The sequence below is a fragment of the Trachymyrmex cornetzi genome, unplaced genomic scaffold, assembly GCF_001594075.2.
Source record: "Trachymyrmex cornetzi isolate Tcor2-1 unplaced genomic scaffold, Tcor1.1 scaffold488, whole genome shotgun sequence".
NCBI classification, from domain to species: domain Eukaryota; kingdom Metazoa; phylum Arthropoda; class Insecta; order Hymenoptera; family Formicidae; genus Trachymyrmex; species Trachymyrmex cornetzi.
The window spans coordinates 218,094-231,932 of NW_017299706.1; the positions used below are offsets into that span (position 1 = coordinate 218,094).

Consider the following 13,839-nt stretch of genomic DNA (forward strand, 5'->3'; position numbering starts at 1 on the left):
ATAAAGAGTACGGATGGTCACCCTATATTAATGTAATAAACAAAATTGTGAAAAATTCTATAATTAACATATTTTTGAAATAATTATATTATTAATGTGAATAAGAATAATATTCTGTGTTTTCTTCTTTTTGAGATTTTAGGAATTTACGCAAGACAAGGTCCCCTTTGAATTCCCTGGCGAAAGTCTCACTCAAGAAGTGTAAATAAAAGGTGCATAACATGCACATAAGATATCGTAATATGCATTAACGATACGTAAATGGATAAATATAACTAGTTAGACATGGAAAACGAGACAAAAGGATTTCAACATTTAATGTGTACACTTTAGCAAGCTAAAAATTTCTCAGCGTTATAAATATTATTGAAATCTTTAAGTATATAGTGATGAATAATTAAGTAAATTATTAAAATCGAGTAAAGAATTTTATATTAAATATTATAATAAATAGATCAAAACAAAGAGATCACAAAATAATTACTTAAAAAATTGAGAATCGAAAATTATTCCTAATTTAATCAATAAAAATCAAAGATCGCATAAAATATGTATGACTTACGAGTCGAATAAAACACATTTCCTATATTTGGTTTTTTTTACGTTCTTTATCACGTAGCTTCTTGTGACATCCTTCAATAAATAAAAATATATCTCTAATTCTTTATAATAATAATAAATTCTTATGCGTTATCGTTTAAATCATAAAATTCGTCTAATTGTAAGTAGCCCTATTGTAAGTAGACTACTGCACACGTTTAAGTAAATTTGTCAAGTATATATGACAAAAGATGCATAGTTATTCTGACTTACGTAAGTGACTGGAGCGAATATGAAAATTCATTCGATTTAAGTACTTGCGCTAAACTGACTTGCAGAAGTAAAAACCGTGTGTACGTTGTAGCATACTCAGAGTCCTACATATTATAAAAACCTTCTAAAATCTAATCAATTTGTTTGTTCGCGTATTGCTTGCACTTAGCATCTTCATCTTCTGTTTCTTTTCAACGCCTGAATATTTATCTCATTTAAAATGCAAAAATTTGTGGGGATTTTAAGCAACGCGAACAAACCTTCGAGTTTAAATTGCGTTATGGTGGAGCTGCAAATACCTATTCGCACAAGCACGCTTATGCAAGTTTATTAGAACTGTAGATAACGAGATAACACAATTGCACAATTATCGTAAATACAGTAAGTGTACATACGTTCTGGCAAACTTGCACAAGTATACTTGACAAGCTACTTGAACGTGTATAACCGGTCTAATGATTACTAATTATTTATATAAATCAATTCTTTCTATTTAATTATAATTAGTTAATGATTCAAATGGAACTATTAATTATTATAATTAAAAAACAATTAAAATTCCTTATATTCAAATTATTAATAAATAAAATACAATTAAAGGCTAATAGAAATCATCAAGAAATCACCATTGAAAATGATGATAAACAATCTTAGTTTATTTACAGGTTGAAATAATTATAAATTTATTTCAGATCTAACGTATAAGAGACTCTTAATTGCAGTGATGGTGGATTTACCTAGTGCATACGGTTTTTCTAAGATCCACAAGCTGGATTATCCCCTCAGAGTCATCGTCTATTGACAATCTTTTTATATGTTAGCTACTTTTTTACACACGATAATTATTGAAAGCATTCCAATGGCATATAGTCATATTAAAAATATCTTGATTTAATTAAGGAACTCAATAATAAACGATTTGACAATGATATGATTTTGATTTCACTGAATGTTTCCTCGAAAACTGAGTATGTGCTGGCTAAATTTAATTCAGTACATCCCAGAATTCAATTCACAGTGGAAATTAGTGACAAAGAAATTAATTTTTTGGACTTCACTATTGTTGTTGACAATTGTTATATTAAGAAAATAAATATATAAAATGAGGCTAGAAAGAATCTATCAGTGAAAAATATAAAAAAGCCCATCAGAGCCTACATCAGCTGTTCGGATGCACAGAAAACTCTTTATTTTTTTCGTGTGAATGTAACAAAATGAATAAAATAAACGTTTCGACCTTTCAATTTGGGTCCTTATCAATATAACTCTAAATTACATAAGTAACGCAAATTCCAAGATTATGATTCCCGACAATTTAACTTGTTCTTCTCTCGGGGAAATATCTTAATTTTAATTCTTAGCATCCCCTCTCACAAAAAAGAGGCGATTATTATAGTCTAGTTGACAGATTCTTTCTCGTATCCAGAATTTCATAAAAAGAACCTTGAATATGTAATGAAAATTTTACTAATAAAAATTGATAATAACAAAGGACTCTTGATTTCAATAAACAATAAATATGCTCGCCAAAAGCATATGCTGGACAATCGATTGAGAAGAATTTCTTGATGTTCCAATAAAAATGTCAATTTAGTTAATTGTCTTAAATTAAAAAACAAGCAAATATGTTTCTTCGTAAAAAAACTCACCAATTTAGTCAGAAATGTTGCGTTATATAATATCTCGGTGATACGTTTGGATGAGTATCGTATCATCGAGATATTATACAACACTTCTGATTAGATTGGTGAGTTTTCTACCAAGGTGACGTATTTATATCTTGGTGATCCCTTACATTTTATTTTCAATACTATTTCAAAAAGGCTAAAACAATTAACTATGCAATTAACATTTAACTATGGCGTTGGTATCGATAGTTAGAGAGCAAGCCGAGTAGCATGCGTTACCTTCGCGTAAGTTTATTTAGTCTATGATTTTGTCGATCTCTCGAGAAGATCAAGCGTTATTATTTCTCCGCTTTGTAAAGAACGTTCCTGTGAGACAATAAAATTTCCTTTAGCAAAAACTCAAGCACATTGTTCTACATTGAGAAAATAGCGTCCACATACGCAAGCCACAAGGCTATCAGACACAATAGTTATTTCAAAATTATCATTTTATAGTCTGAATAAATTGTCTTGTTTTAATAAAAAAATCACATCAAGAGAAATACTATCACTAATTCTGTTGTGACTAATCACCGTTTATACAATCAAGTCATGATTTTAAGTGTAGGACAAGGTTGAAATTCTACATGTAGAGAAAAAAACCTTGTATGACATAATAAAAGAACCTTGAATTAAAATAATAAAAGACGCTTAAAATTTATATTTGAATGAGTAATATTTAAACAATAAAAACGGCATCAATTTGAATACGCAGACACGGAATTATTTATAAACACCAAGTGTACCACTGTTACTTAAATTCGTAATATTGTTTTTATTTATGACTGATTTTTCCAGATTTGAGCATTTCGTTTAAAATATTGTCATTACTTCACGTGTAATTGTAAGGGTATATCCACACAAATATGTTATACTTTGCATAGCCACATAAACATATGTATAAAGAAAATTATCCAATCACATTTTTATCATAAAGATGTACATAAAATACGATTGGATAATTTTCTTTATGCATATATTTATGCAAGTTTGTGTGGATATATATCCTAATACCTGCATTCATAATCAGGCCTTACATTTAAGGCTTCCTTAAATTTATCTTCAGATGCTCTACAAATTATTTTGGCTGTTTGTTCCAAAATTCACTGCCGGTGCTGAAAATGTATAGTATACGTATCGTAAATTGTAGAGTCAGCGCTGATAATGAATTTTGGACACAGCCTTTATTGGCTACTGAATATCTAAAGATGAATTTAAGGAAGCCTTAAATAAGGTCTTACTATAAATACGGACATAAGACTCAGAGCCTCATCCGTTCCTGTCAATTTATTAACCTCATTGTATATGTTATTTTGGAAAATTTATAATAGCTAGATGTATTTTCTATGTGATCGCATCCGTCAACGCTTCTCAAGTTAATCGCGCGATATAATTGATTTATCTGCCCAGTTTTTAACGAATTTGTATTTTAAATAATTAACTTTAGACCATCTAGCTTGCGAACTTGTTATGAGATGAGCTCTCTTCGATCGGCAGTTGCAAGAGAACATCGACAGCAGGGTTGCCAGATTAGGCGATATGTCGCCTTCTAAAAATCTTATTGGATGATAAAGGGGGTCTCGGCGCTGCCGTCACGGTGTCGCCTAAAAAGTCGCCGGAGGAAAAGAGAAAATCGCCTAATTTGCGACACGTCGCTCTCTGCCATCTTTTGTCGCAAATTCTCATTGTCGCCTAATCTGGCAATCCTGATCGACAGATCGTCGCAACGTGAATTTTGAATATTATCATGACCACAGAAAGATTTTTTATAGCGCTGAGGAAGGCTAGAAGTTAGCCGAAACGTACATTTTCTTATCATTATATTTGACGTTGATTATACGAGTAATTTTATTAGTTGACCTAACATCTTATACATTAATAATTTTAGTATATAATTGTATAATATAATACTCAGCGCACGAATTACAGCGCAGATTCCTATTAACTTTTATTGTATTTTTTATTTAATTATTTTATTAATAATTTAATATTTTAATTAATACATTATCAATTTAGTAATTATCAAATTGTCAAAATGCATAATTTTCAAGCAAAATAGTAACTAATTTATTTTGCCTATAAAATAGAAAATTAATTTTAATCCCGCTACTTATATATCTATTCATTTTCTTAAAACTCACTAATCAAAAAATCGACATGCCTTAAATTAAAGACCTCGCATTACTGCAGCGGTGAAAGGAACTAATGTTGTTTTCCCGCTGTTCATTGAACAGTAGTTATACTCGACAAAATATATCGAACATATCGATCGACATTCTAAAATAGCAAGGTCCTACGAAACTCACCTGTTACCTGTAAACTCGATCACATTTTTGTCATTCACACGAAAACCAGAATCCTTGTAGCCCCAGCCGTTCCATTTTAATAACTGCTGCCTTAAACACCAACAATAATGTGTACGTGAGTAATCCCCGCGAAGCTAAATATAATTATATCTCACGACATGCGTAACTTGAAATGCTCGAAATATTTCCAATTGTCGGTGTTTGCCGCGCACATTTTTGTCACGTGACCGAGTGTCCGGTCCGGAAAACCGAAACGCGATTTTTCGAAATTTCCGCACGTTATCTCTTCTGCTTAGCATTATTTCATCCACTAGACTCAATCACCATAATTATTATTAAAGCGGAGCTATGAGAAAAAGGAATACGGTTTATTTACGTAGATAACAATAATTAAGAAAGCGAGGAAAATCTACTTGAAAAACAACCCGGTATAAACATATATAAACATGCATAAACATGTATAATTATATACGAAATATGTCCAACATGTTTATACCGTTTTTCTTTTGTAAAATTACTTTTTAGTGTAATAGAAGTAATAATAGTAATGTAAAAATAATGAAAAAGGTAATTTTCGCACTATTTATTTTAGAAAAAATCAAATTTGAAGAAATAGAAAAAAATTATTTATGTACATAATTATATATAAAATTATACATAATTATGTATGAGCAATTTTTTTACATTTTTCTAAACTTGTTTTTTTCTAAAACAAACAATGCGAAAATTATCCTTTTAATTATTTTTTATGTTTTCACATTACTATTATTATTTCTATTACAATAAAAAGTAATTTTACAAAAGAAAAAAGGATGTATAAACGTGTATGGACATATTCTATATATATAATTGTACATGTTTCTAAATATTTATGCGTGTTTTTGTATGTTTATACATATCCATGCATGAAAAATTTGTAACCGGGAAGTACGGAATAAGTATTATCTTATTATCGATCAACATTACAATTGCGCGTGCAGTTCGCGTTCACAAAGATATCATTTGAGACGCGGGGGAGTGACGACGCGACGTCGACTGAATGAGTCACTGCAAAATTTGATAGACGTAAAGTGTATACACAGCTGCAAGAGGTGTGGCCGTTCGCGATTAAATGCACGCGCGTGGCCGGCGTGGGCACAATTGCCATCATGTATATATATATATATGTATACATAGGGCACATCTGTCTCTCGTGAAATAGTCCCGAGGAGTATCGAGGAGCGAGTAGTCGAGTACCGGCCGAACGTACGTGAGACAGACCTGATTTTCGGCACGGCGCTCTCAAACTCGATCGGCTCGTTCGCGCTCGCCGTTTCCGCAGTCGTCCTATGGTTCCCTTGCTCCTCAGACATATTCACAATGTAAAGTCGCTTAAACTCGCTTGAGAGGTATCGCGAGGGAAAGAAACTTAGAGATAACTAAGAAATAACCCTAAAACACGCGGCGACGGTTCCGCGTCCACTATTGACACGCGCACCGGCAAACCAAATTTAAATCGATAGAGCCTCCGCCTCCGCCCGACCACCCATCAACGCGCCAATCACGTATATGCTACCAATTCGCGTAAAGCCAGCGGGCACACGACGCTTATTTTCCTGCTGGATCGCTAGCTGAATTAGAATCTTGCCACCGTATTGGCTGCGATGCTGTCAGTGCTCAGTATCACAGCCAATACGATGGTAAGATTATGATTCAACTAGCGATCCAGCAGGAAAACAAGCATCGTGTGCCGCAGGCTTAAGCTTCTAAACGTAGGCCAACCAATCCAATGCGTCTCGCCGCGCCAGCCAGCACATTATTTTGTAATACACAAGAGGCATTTTCGTATCAGTGTAGAGTTGCATTTTTTTCTATCCAAAGTAACTCTGGAGTTTTCTGAGCATTCAAAGAAATAGCTCTAAGATAGTATCTCTAATACAAAAATAACGCGTTCTGCGTGCAGGAGCCATAAGCCTATCCAAACAAAGGGTGAAGTTAAAGTTTGCTCTGCTATTGGTAGAGCGGGTAGAGCGTGTAACGTCAACCAATGTGGAACGTTGGAGCGTGTAATTCAACCCTGCCGGTCGATGCAGACCCACTAAAGTCGAAAACGCTATTTGAAGCATGTCAATAAAAAAACAAAAGAATTTTATCAATTGACCAGTAACAAAGGATGCTTCAAAACATTTGTAGCATTAGGGTGGGAACACAGAATCTTGCATAGTGTATTATGTATAAAAAAATGAATCAATCCAAGTCCTTCATGCTCTTTCTTTCCTATATACTGGAAACAACCAATCATTTTGGCCCCAATGCACTTTCCTGCGTATAACAGCGCTGGCATATTGGAATAGCCAATCAAATTTGGACCACAATTCATTCTCCTACTGCGCATCCGGAAATGATATGCTGGATTCACCCGATTTGCGTCGTACGACGCACTGCAACCAATCAGAAAACAGGATTCCGATGATACGAAGCAAAATCCATCGGAATCCTGTTTTCTGATTGGTTGCACAGCGTCGTACGACGCAAATCAGATGCAGGGTGAATCCAGCAATACATCATGATCGTTCGCTTGCGTTCAGCGGACTCAACAGTTGAGTAAACGCTCGCTGCTATTGATGTATTCTTTCAGATCTAAAATGCTAATTGGATGATCTAAAAGAATACACCAATAACAGCGAGTGCTCACCCAACTGTTGAGTCCGCTGAACACAGCCAATGGCTGCACTCAGCATCTTCGCTTTCTCTCTTTTCAGCGCCAAATATATATCTATCCCATTTTAAGTGTAAAAAAGTGTAAGCAAGTTGAACTCACCATAAGCCAGTGGCCTAGTTTACATCGTGCACTTGACATACGGGTATTACCTAGTAACTTTCTATTGAATGAGCATAATTTTGGCGATACGTGCAAACGTATATACGATATGTGTATTTAATGAATCATTTTGATGCATATTGTATCAATTTAGTATATCATTCATTGAATACATCGATGAAATTAAAATAATTTAGTAGAAAGTTACTAGTTAGTACGTGTAACTGTGTGAAGTGCACAATGTAAATCAGACAATTGTAGATCCGGACTTAACGGTATTGTGCAAGTGTGAAAAAGTGTAAAATTGTTTTCTTTATTTATTTTGGCTTTACCAAGCAAGATAAAAGGTGCGCTATTTGTGTTATTCTGTCCTTGTTTTACATCTAATAAACAACGAAGATAAATGACAGAAATAGCGCTAATAGCGTCTCCCAGAACAGGAGAAAAGTATTTGACATAAGGTATGGTAAGAGACGCTCAGATTATTTTTGTAATGTTTATACAGTTTTTTTATTTATAAATATAATTCCCCTTCCCCCCCTTTTTTTTACAGAAAAACGCTTACGCGAAAGTGTTGGAAGACTTTAGGAATGGAGAATATTGATGGAGAATGATTCTCAATCATTCGATTTCTTTTCACTGATTCACAACACAACATTAGTAGTGTGCAAATAAAAATTTTGACAATTGCTTTCTTTTAGGAGATTCAAGTCAAAATCTTTCACAATGCATCTTGATTAGAACTTTCCTGTCAAAATTTTCTTCCTGTCATCATTATGGATATAAATGACGTAGAAACATACGACGAGGACGTGAACGATCAACCAGTTGATTACAGCAAAAAATATATTGAGAGAAATGCTCCCACACAAAATGAACACCTGGCTGACAAATCACAAGCAAGCCACGCTTCGAAAAAGGAATTCAACAAGCATGACAACAAGGTGGACCTATTTGGTGATTATGCCGAAACCGATCTTGATCAGCCTACAGATTATAGCTTGCGATACGCCGAGGATGACACTGATGAGGAGGAGAAACAGAACACCGAGTACTTTCCTGGCAGTGAACAAGAGGATACCATCAAGACTTATTGTACAGAGGGAACACCCTACGAAACTCCTTTTAACTTCTCCACGGCTACCTCCATGTCAGATCTCCGAGTCGAAGACATAAAGGAGCACGTACTTGTAAAGAAGATATCAAAAAAGACGATTCAAGTAACCAGCAAAATACCTGTGTCTTTCATCAAACAGACTGAAACACTTAGTTGCAATGAGCAAGATGGTTTAATAACAAAAGAACTTGAAGAAGAGAATTCAAAGGATACCGCAGTTCTCAATCCTGGACAAGTAACTCCAGAGAAGATAGTAAGTTATTATGAGGAGGAGGAGGAGGAGGAAACATCCCATGGCTTCTCACGTGCTAATTCGCTTAGTTCTTTAAGTAGCGCAATGACTCCTCAGAATAACATTACAGGAATTATATCAAAAGAAGATTTAAATAATTCTCCTTCTGTAAATAAGGAAGAATTGGAAAATAATGATCACAATGTTGTGGGATTGAATAGCAATCAAATCGAATTGTCATCAGTGAGCAACGATTCTTTTGAGAACAAGAATAATCCACGTGTTCTAGATAAAGAAGGTTTTATTATATATATTAAACAATAAGTTGATAAAAATATGCAAACATTTTTCTATATACAATTTTAACAAATATACATGAAGTTAATACAAAAAGATATTGCATTATATTCCAGGGAAAATGGTGACATTTGGTGGCCAAGATTACTATGCAGAAGAAACTCCTCTAATGTTTTCACGCTGCAGTTCACTTGGTTCATTGAGTGGTTTTGAGCAATATTCTATCCATGATGATCGTAGTTCTGTGATCAGTGATTTTAGGTAAATTGAAAATGTATAATTCATTATAGTATCTAACATACAAAAGTTATATGTACATTAAGTATTAATATTGTAATATTGTACTATGTGATTGTATTTTATTTCCAAGATTACTACTAAACAAATATCTTAAACTTTAAATTTAATTTTAATGCTTTAATTTTTCAAAAAATATACTATTTTTCATTTTAGCCGTAGGACCAGTGGCGTAGTCTCACCCAGTGAGCTGCCTGACTCGCCCACACAAACAGGTTTACCAAGCCCACGAAATCATAAAACCCACAATACAGAATTTATATCAAAGACACAAGAAGAAGCAGTAAGACCGTCAGTCCAATATTTATGTAGGCAATGTTATTCATCACTAATGATAATAATAATGATAATAATATAACTGTTTGTTTATCTAAAGATTGCCTAAATTTTATCTGTTGCAGTATTTTCTAAACCGCATGTCACAAGGAATAGTGTTTTTGAAGATGACATTGCTACTTTTAAGGAAGAATCAACACCAATTGAATTTTCTAGTGCGACCAGTCTGAGCTCTCTTACAATAGACGATGAAATTAAAATACCTAATGATACTAACAAAATGTATTGTAAAGTAGAAGGAATACTTGATACAAATGAAAAAGATACAGTTCATATACTTGAGAAAGATATGTTTAATATGAAAATAAATAGCTCAGAAAGTGATGTGAAAGAGGAACAAGTAAGTGATGGTGATGAAGATGATGAGGATATATTGGCTGCCTGTATTAATATGGGAATGCAAACTAATAGGTAATATATCATAGAAAAAGAATTTATGCAATAATTTAAATAAATTATTTGTATAAAAATATATTTATATAGATATAGACAGTCTCTGAACGTTCAGAAATCTGTTCAACCAGAATCGCCAAGCATCTTAATGCCATATCAGAGAAATTCTATTCCAAGATTGGAATCACATGTGACTCCTATTAAAACGTCTGTTGGTACTTCAAAAAATAGAACTGTGATGGAGATTGTTACTTCAGACACTGTACATGTATATTGCACCGAGGATACGCCTGCAGATATCTCTCCAGTAGGGTCTCAATCCAATCTGTCTGCGCTTTCAATACCAAGTGTACATGAGGACATAGAAAAGAATGTGTGTGAGCAAAATAAATCAGTCGAGATTGATTGTCACAGAAATGACTTGTCCGATGAAAATTCCAATCTTTCAGGCGAAGATGAGAAAATATTAGATGAATGCATTCAATCGGGCATACCTAAGGTATTAACTTCTTCAATCTTGTGTATTTATTTATTGTTTTGGAATTTTTACAATCTTCACTATATAACCTCATACCTTTTCATTTAATAAACTTTTAATTATTTAATCAATCTTTTGAACTATATGGAATGAAGAATCCTTTAATATAAATTATATTTTTTCTTTTTTTTTAATATTTAATCGAATCTAGATTTCCTACTCTATACATATGATTATCCTATTGTTATTTTTATTGTTATTTTTATTCATAGGCGAGACAAATAACTCCTCTTCCAAATGGTATTCTGTTTGTTAAAAAATCTGAAACACTTTCGCACAAGTTTAACATATGTGGCACACCGTCGTCTTCACCTGTTGAGACAAATCATGGAAATAAAAATTCCATGTTGAGTCCTAAATCGTCGGGTAGCGCATCATTGAGACATCCAGACGAATTTTCAGATGATAGCGTGAATCATTCAGATGACGATGCAATTTTGACGGAATGTATACAATCTGCAATGCCAAAGGTTGTTACTTTAAAACTGAAAACTTTGTATCCACATTTAAGCCAGATGTTCTATGTACAGCAATAATGTTGTGATTTACATTTTAGGCAAGATTCAGTTTATCACCGTCAATTAGATCGCCGTTAGCACAAACTAAGGAAAATCTTACAACAATGAACATGCAGTCGTCTCCCACTTCATTAACATTTTTTCAGCCAAGATGTATGGAGCAAAAAAAAAGTATAGTGAAAAAGCTTTTGTCCTTCGAAGATAATGGACTTTCTGAAGAAGAAGAAGAAGAAGATATCATGTTAGCACAATGTATTAGATCTGGTATGCCAAAAGTAAGTTGTATTTATGTATAAATAAAATATGCACAAGCATTCCTTGACAGATACTAAAGAATGAAAACACATTAAAAACTATACCAATAAGGGATATTTCTGCTTCATATTTGAAATATTTTATATATTTTGATAAATATTCTAATATTTGATACATGCGATATAAATTAATTTTCAGGCACTAAATTCTATGCCATCTACAGCAATGACATCCACAACCAAAAAATCTGGATCACCTTTGAAAGGCGCAGACAATTTTTCCATCCCTTCAGTTTCTTATTTTGCGAATAAATCTCATTCTCCCAGGAATGCCACGCTGTATTCACCGTCGTACAAATCTGCGAACATCAACACAACGGATATGCGTTTCACGAGAAACGTATCCGGCAATTTTAACTACTTCCCCGGAAAAGTAACAAGCAGTAATATAGCACAAACCTCCGGTCAGACATTAAAAAATTGTGATAACGGTACGCGCGAGAGAATAAACAATTCGCCGCATTGTGCTCGAAGATCGCCGCTTCGTCATACAGAGAGTCAAAACGGTAATTCCGTCGATAATTTGTGTATGCCCTTACAATCTCGCGACGTGAAATGCATGCCGATTTATAATAGGATTCAAAACAACGACGATTATACGTATAAAAATCACAACACAGTGAAATCTAACACGATGCCTTCGCGACACAGTTCAGTGAGTTCTCTCAGTGAAGAAGGTTCGTTGATTTCTACGGAAGAATGGGCCCTACTAGAATTGTGCATTACTTCTGGTATGCCTAGAAACAAGTGTGTTAAGGGAACTAAACCTAATGAAAGTGCAATCTCCAATGGCCACGAGGACTGCGAGCCGATACCGGAGGACAATTATTCAGTGTGCAGTTACAATTCTTATGTTTGTAAAACATAACATACAGGTATCGCATTTATCAGAGTTTTTCTTTCTTTCTCTTTCTGGCAATTTGTACATACAATATTTGAAAAAAGACTGAATATTTTTATATATCAATTAATAAATAAAGGATTATTGTATTTAATAGCGAAATCGATTAGCAGACTCACTGCATGTTAAAGGCGTTGTACGTAAATTGATGTACAAATGTGTGTTTATTATAAATATGGAAATCAGTTAAATTATAAAATAATACGCTTTATTATGCTATTAGATAAAACATGTATTTTATAATTCGAAATATTTTCATTTCACTTTTATTCACTCGATAATCATACAATGGATTTAATATGTACCAATGCGCATTAGTACGTCCGATCGAGTTCGCTATAAGATATTTATAATAATAAAAAATTTCATTATGAATTGAATTGATAAACCTGAAAAATCTTATATAGCTCTGATTAATATTTTGTAAATTATTTAAAATATCAAGATATCTGTATTCTGTGTTCTTACAGTTTTTATATTTTAAGTTACTGATTATATGTATATATTTGGCAATTAGACAAAATTAACTGAATTAATTGCATTCAGAATTGCGATGAACAGGTCATTAATTATTTAATTTTGACCATAATATGCAAAGAATGATGATTTTTGTATTCTAAATGTTATCAACAAATTAATTTAGAATAAAATTTTTAACTGGATTTTTTAAACTCGACCTTTTAAATAATCAATATACAGAGTAGGGCATTTTAATCACCCCAGACAAATATCTCAGAAATTAAGAGAGATACAAGAAAAAAATGTATATGAAAGTTGTAGGTTTTCTTGGGGGAAAGAAGGTGGAAATAACGGATTTTGGATAGGGGGTATTACCAAGGTCAGATCAAGGTCAACGTGAATTTTTTAAATAAAACCTCCTTAAATAAAAAAATTTTTATTTCATATTTTTGTAGCACATCTCGAGAGCTCTCTCTTTCCAGAACACTATAATAAAATATATTTTCATGAAGTACTTTTCGAGTTATAGGGCTTGCAAGTTACAGCACCGCCAACATTAGCATTACCCAGCACCTGACCGACAGTTAAAACCTCTTTAATGTTGTTTAGGATCATGACCTGGTGAACATTGATCAAAATCAAGGCCATTGGAAGTTGTATCTCTTATTTTCATTTTCACATAGAAATAAATTTTTAATACAAAGAATTCTATGGCATCTTGTTAGAGTTCAAAATTATGTATACAATATTTTCGTTAAAAATGATGAAAATTTAAATTTAAAAAAAGCTTGAAATCTACTTTTCAGTGGTTCATATCTTTGGGCTTTGGCCACCTGCGTGCTATGCACGCA

The 13,839-nt window shown here is 33.2% G+C and overlaps 2 protein-coding genes across 3 annotated transcripts in view; one reads left to right on the forward strand and one right to left on the reverse strand.

Annotated features, from left to right (window-relative positions):
• Positions 1–6,237, reverse strand: part of Agps (alkyldihydroxyacetonephosphate synthase) — a 16,936-nt gene extending 10,699 nt beyond the window's left edge. Inside the window, exons 1-2 of the mRNA XM_018514130.1 lie at positions 6,047–6,237; positions 4,787–4,876 (exon numbers count right to left, since the gene is read on the reverse strand). Of these exons, the coding sequence (XP_018369632.1) occupies positions 4,787–4,876; positions 6,047–6,138 (182 nt within the window). The 5' untranslated portion in view covers positions 6,139–6,237. The remainder of the gene's footprint in view (positions 1–4,786; positions 4,877–6,046) is intronic.
• Positions 6,238–7,666: 1,429 nt separating this feature from the next.
• Positions 7,667–12,554, forward strand: LOC108765442 (adenomatous polyposis coli homolog). 2 transcript variants are annotated; one of them, XM_018514169.1, is made up of 9 exons: positions 7,667–8,047; positions 8,288–9,233; positions 9,349–9,493; positions 9,686–9,837; positions 9,931–10,276; positions 10,349–10,757; positions 11,009–11,266; positions 11,353–11,589; positions 11,768–12,554. In XM_018514169.1, the coding sequence occupies exons 2-9, from the start codon at positions 8,363–8,365 to the stop codon at positions 12,494–12,496; spliced, it is 3,147 nt and encodes a 1,048-aa protein (XP_018369671.1). In that variant the 5' UTR covers positions 7,667–8,047; positions 8,288–8,362; the 3' UTR covers positions 12,497–12,554. The 2 variants fall into 2 exon arrangements, with proteins under 2 accessions (XP_018369671.1, XP_018369670.1); XM_018514168.1 differs by lacking the exon at positions 7,667–8,047 and having other exon boundaries at positions 8,146–9,233.
• Positions 12,555–13,839: the final 1,285 nt, after the last annotated feature.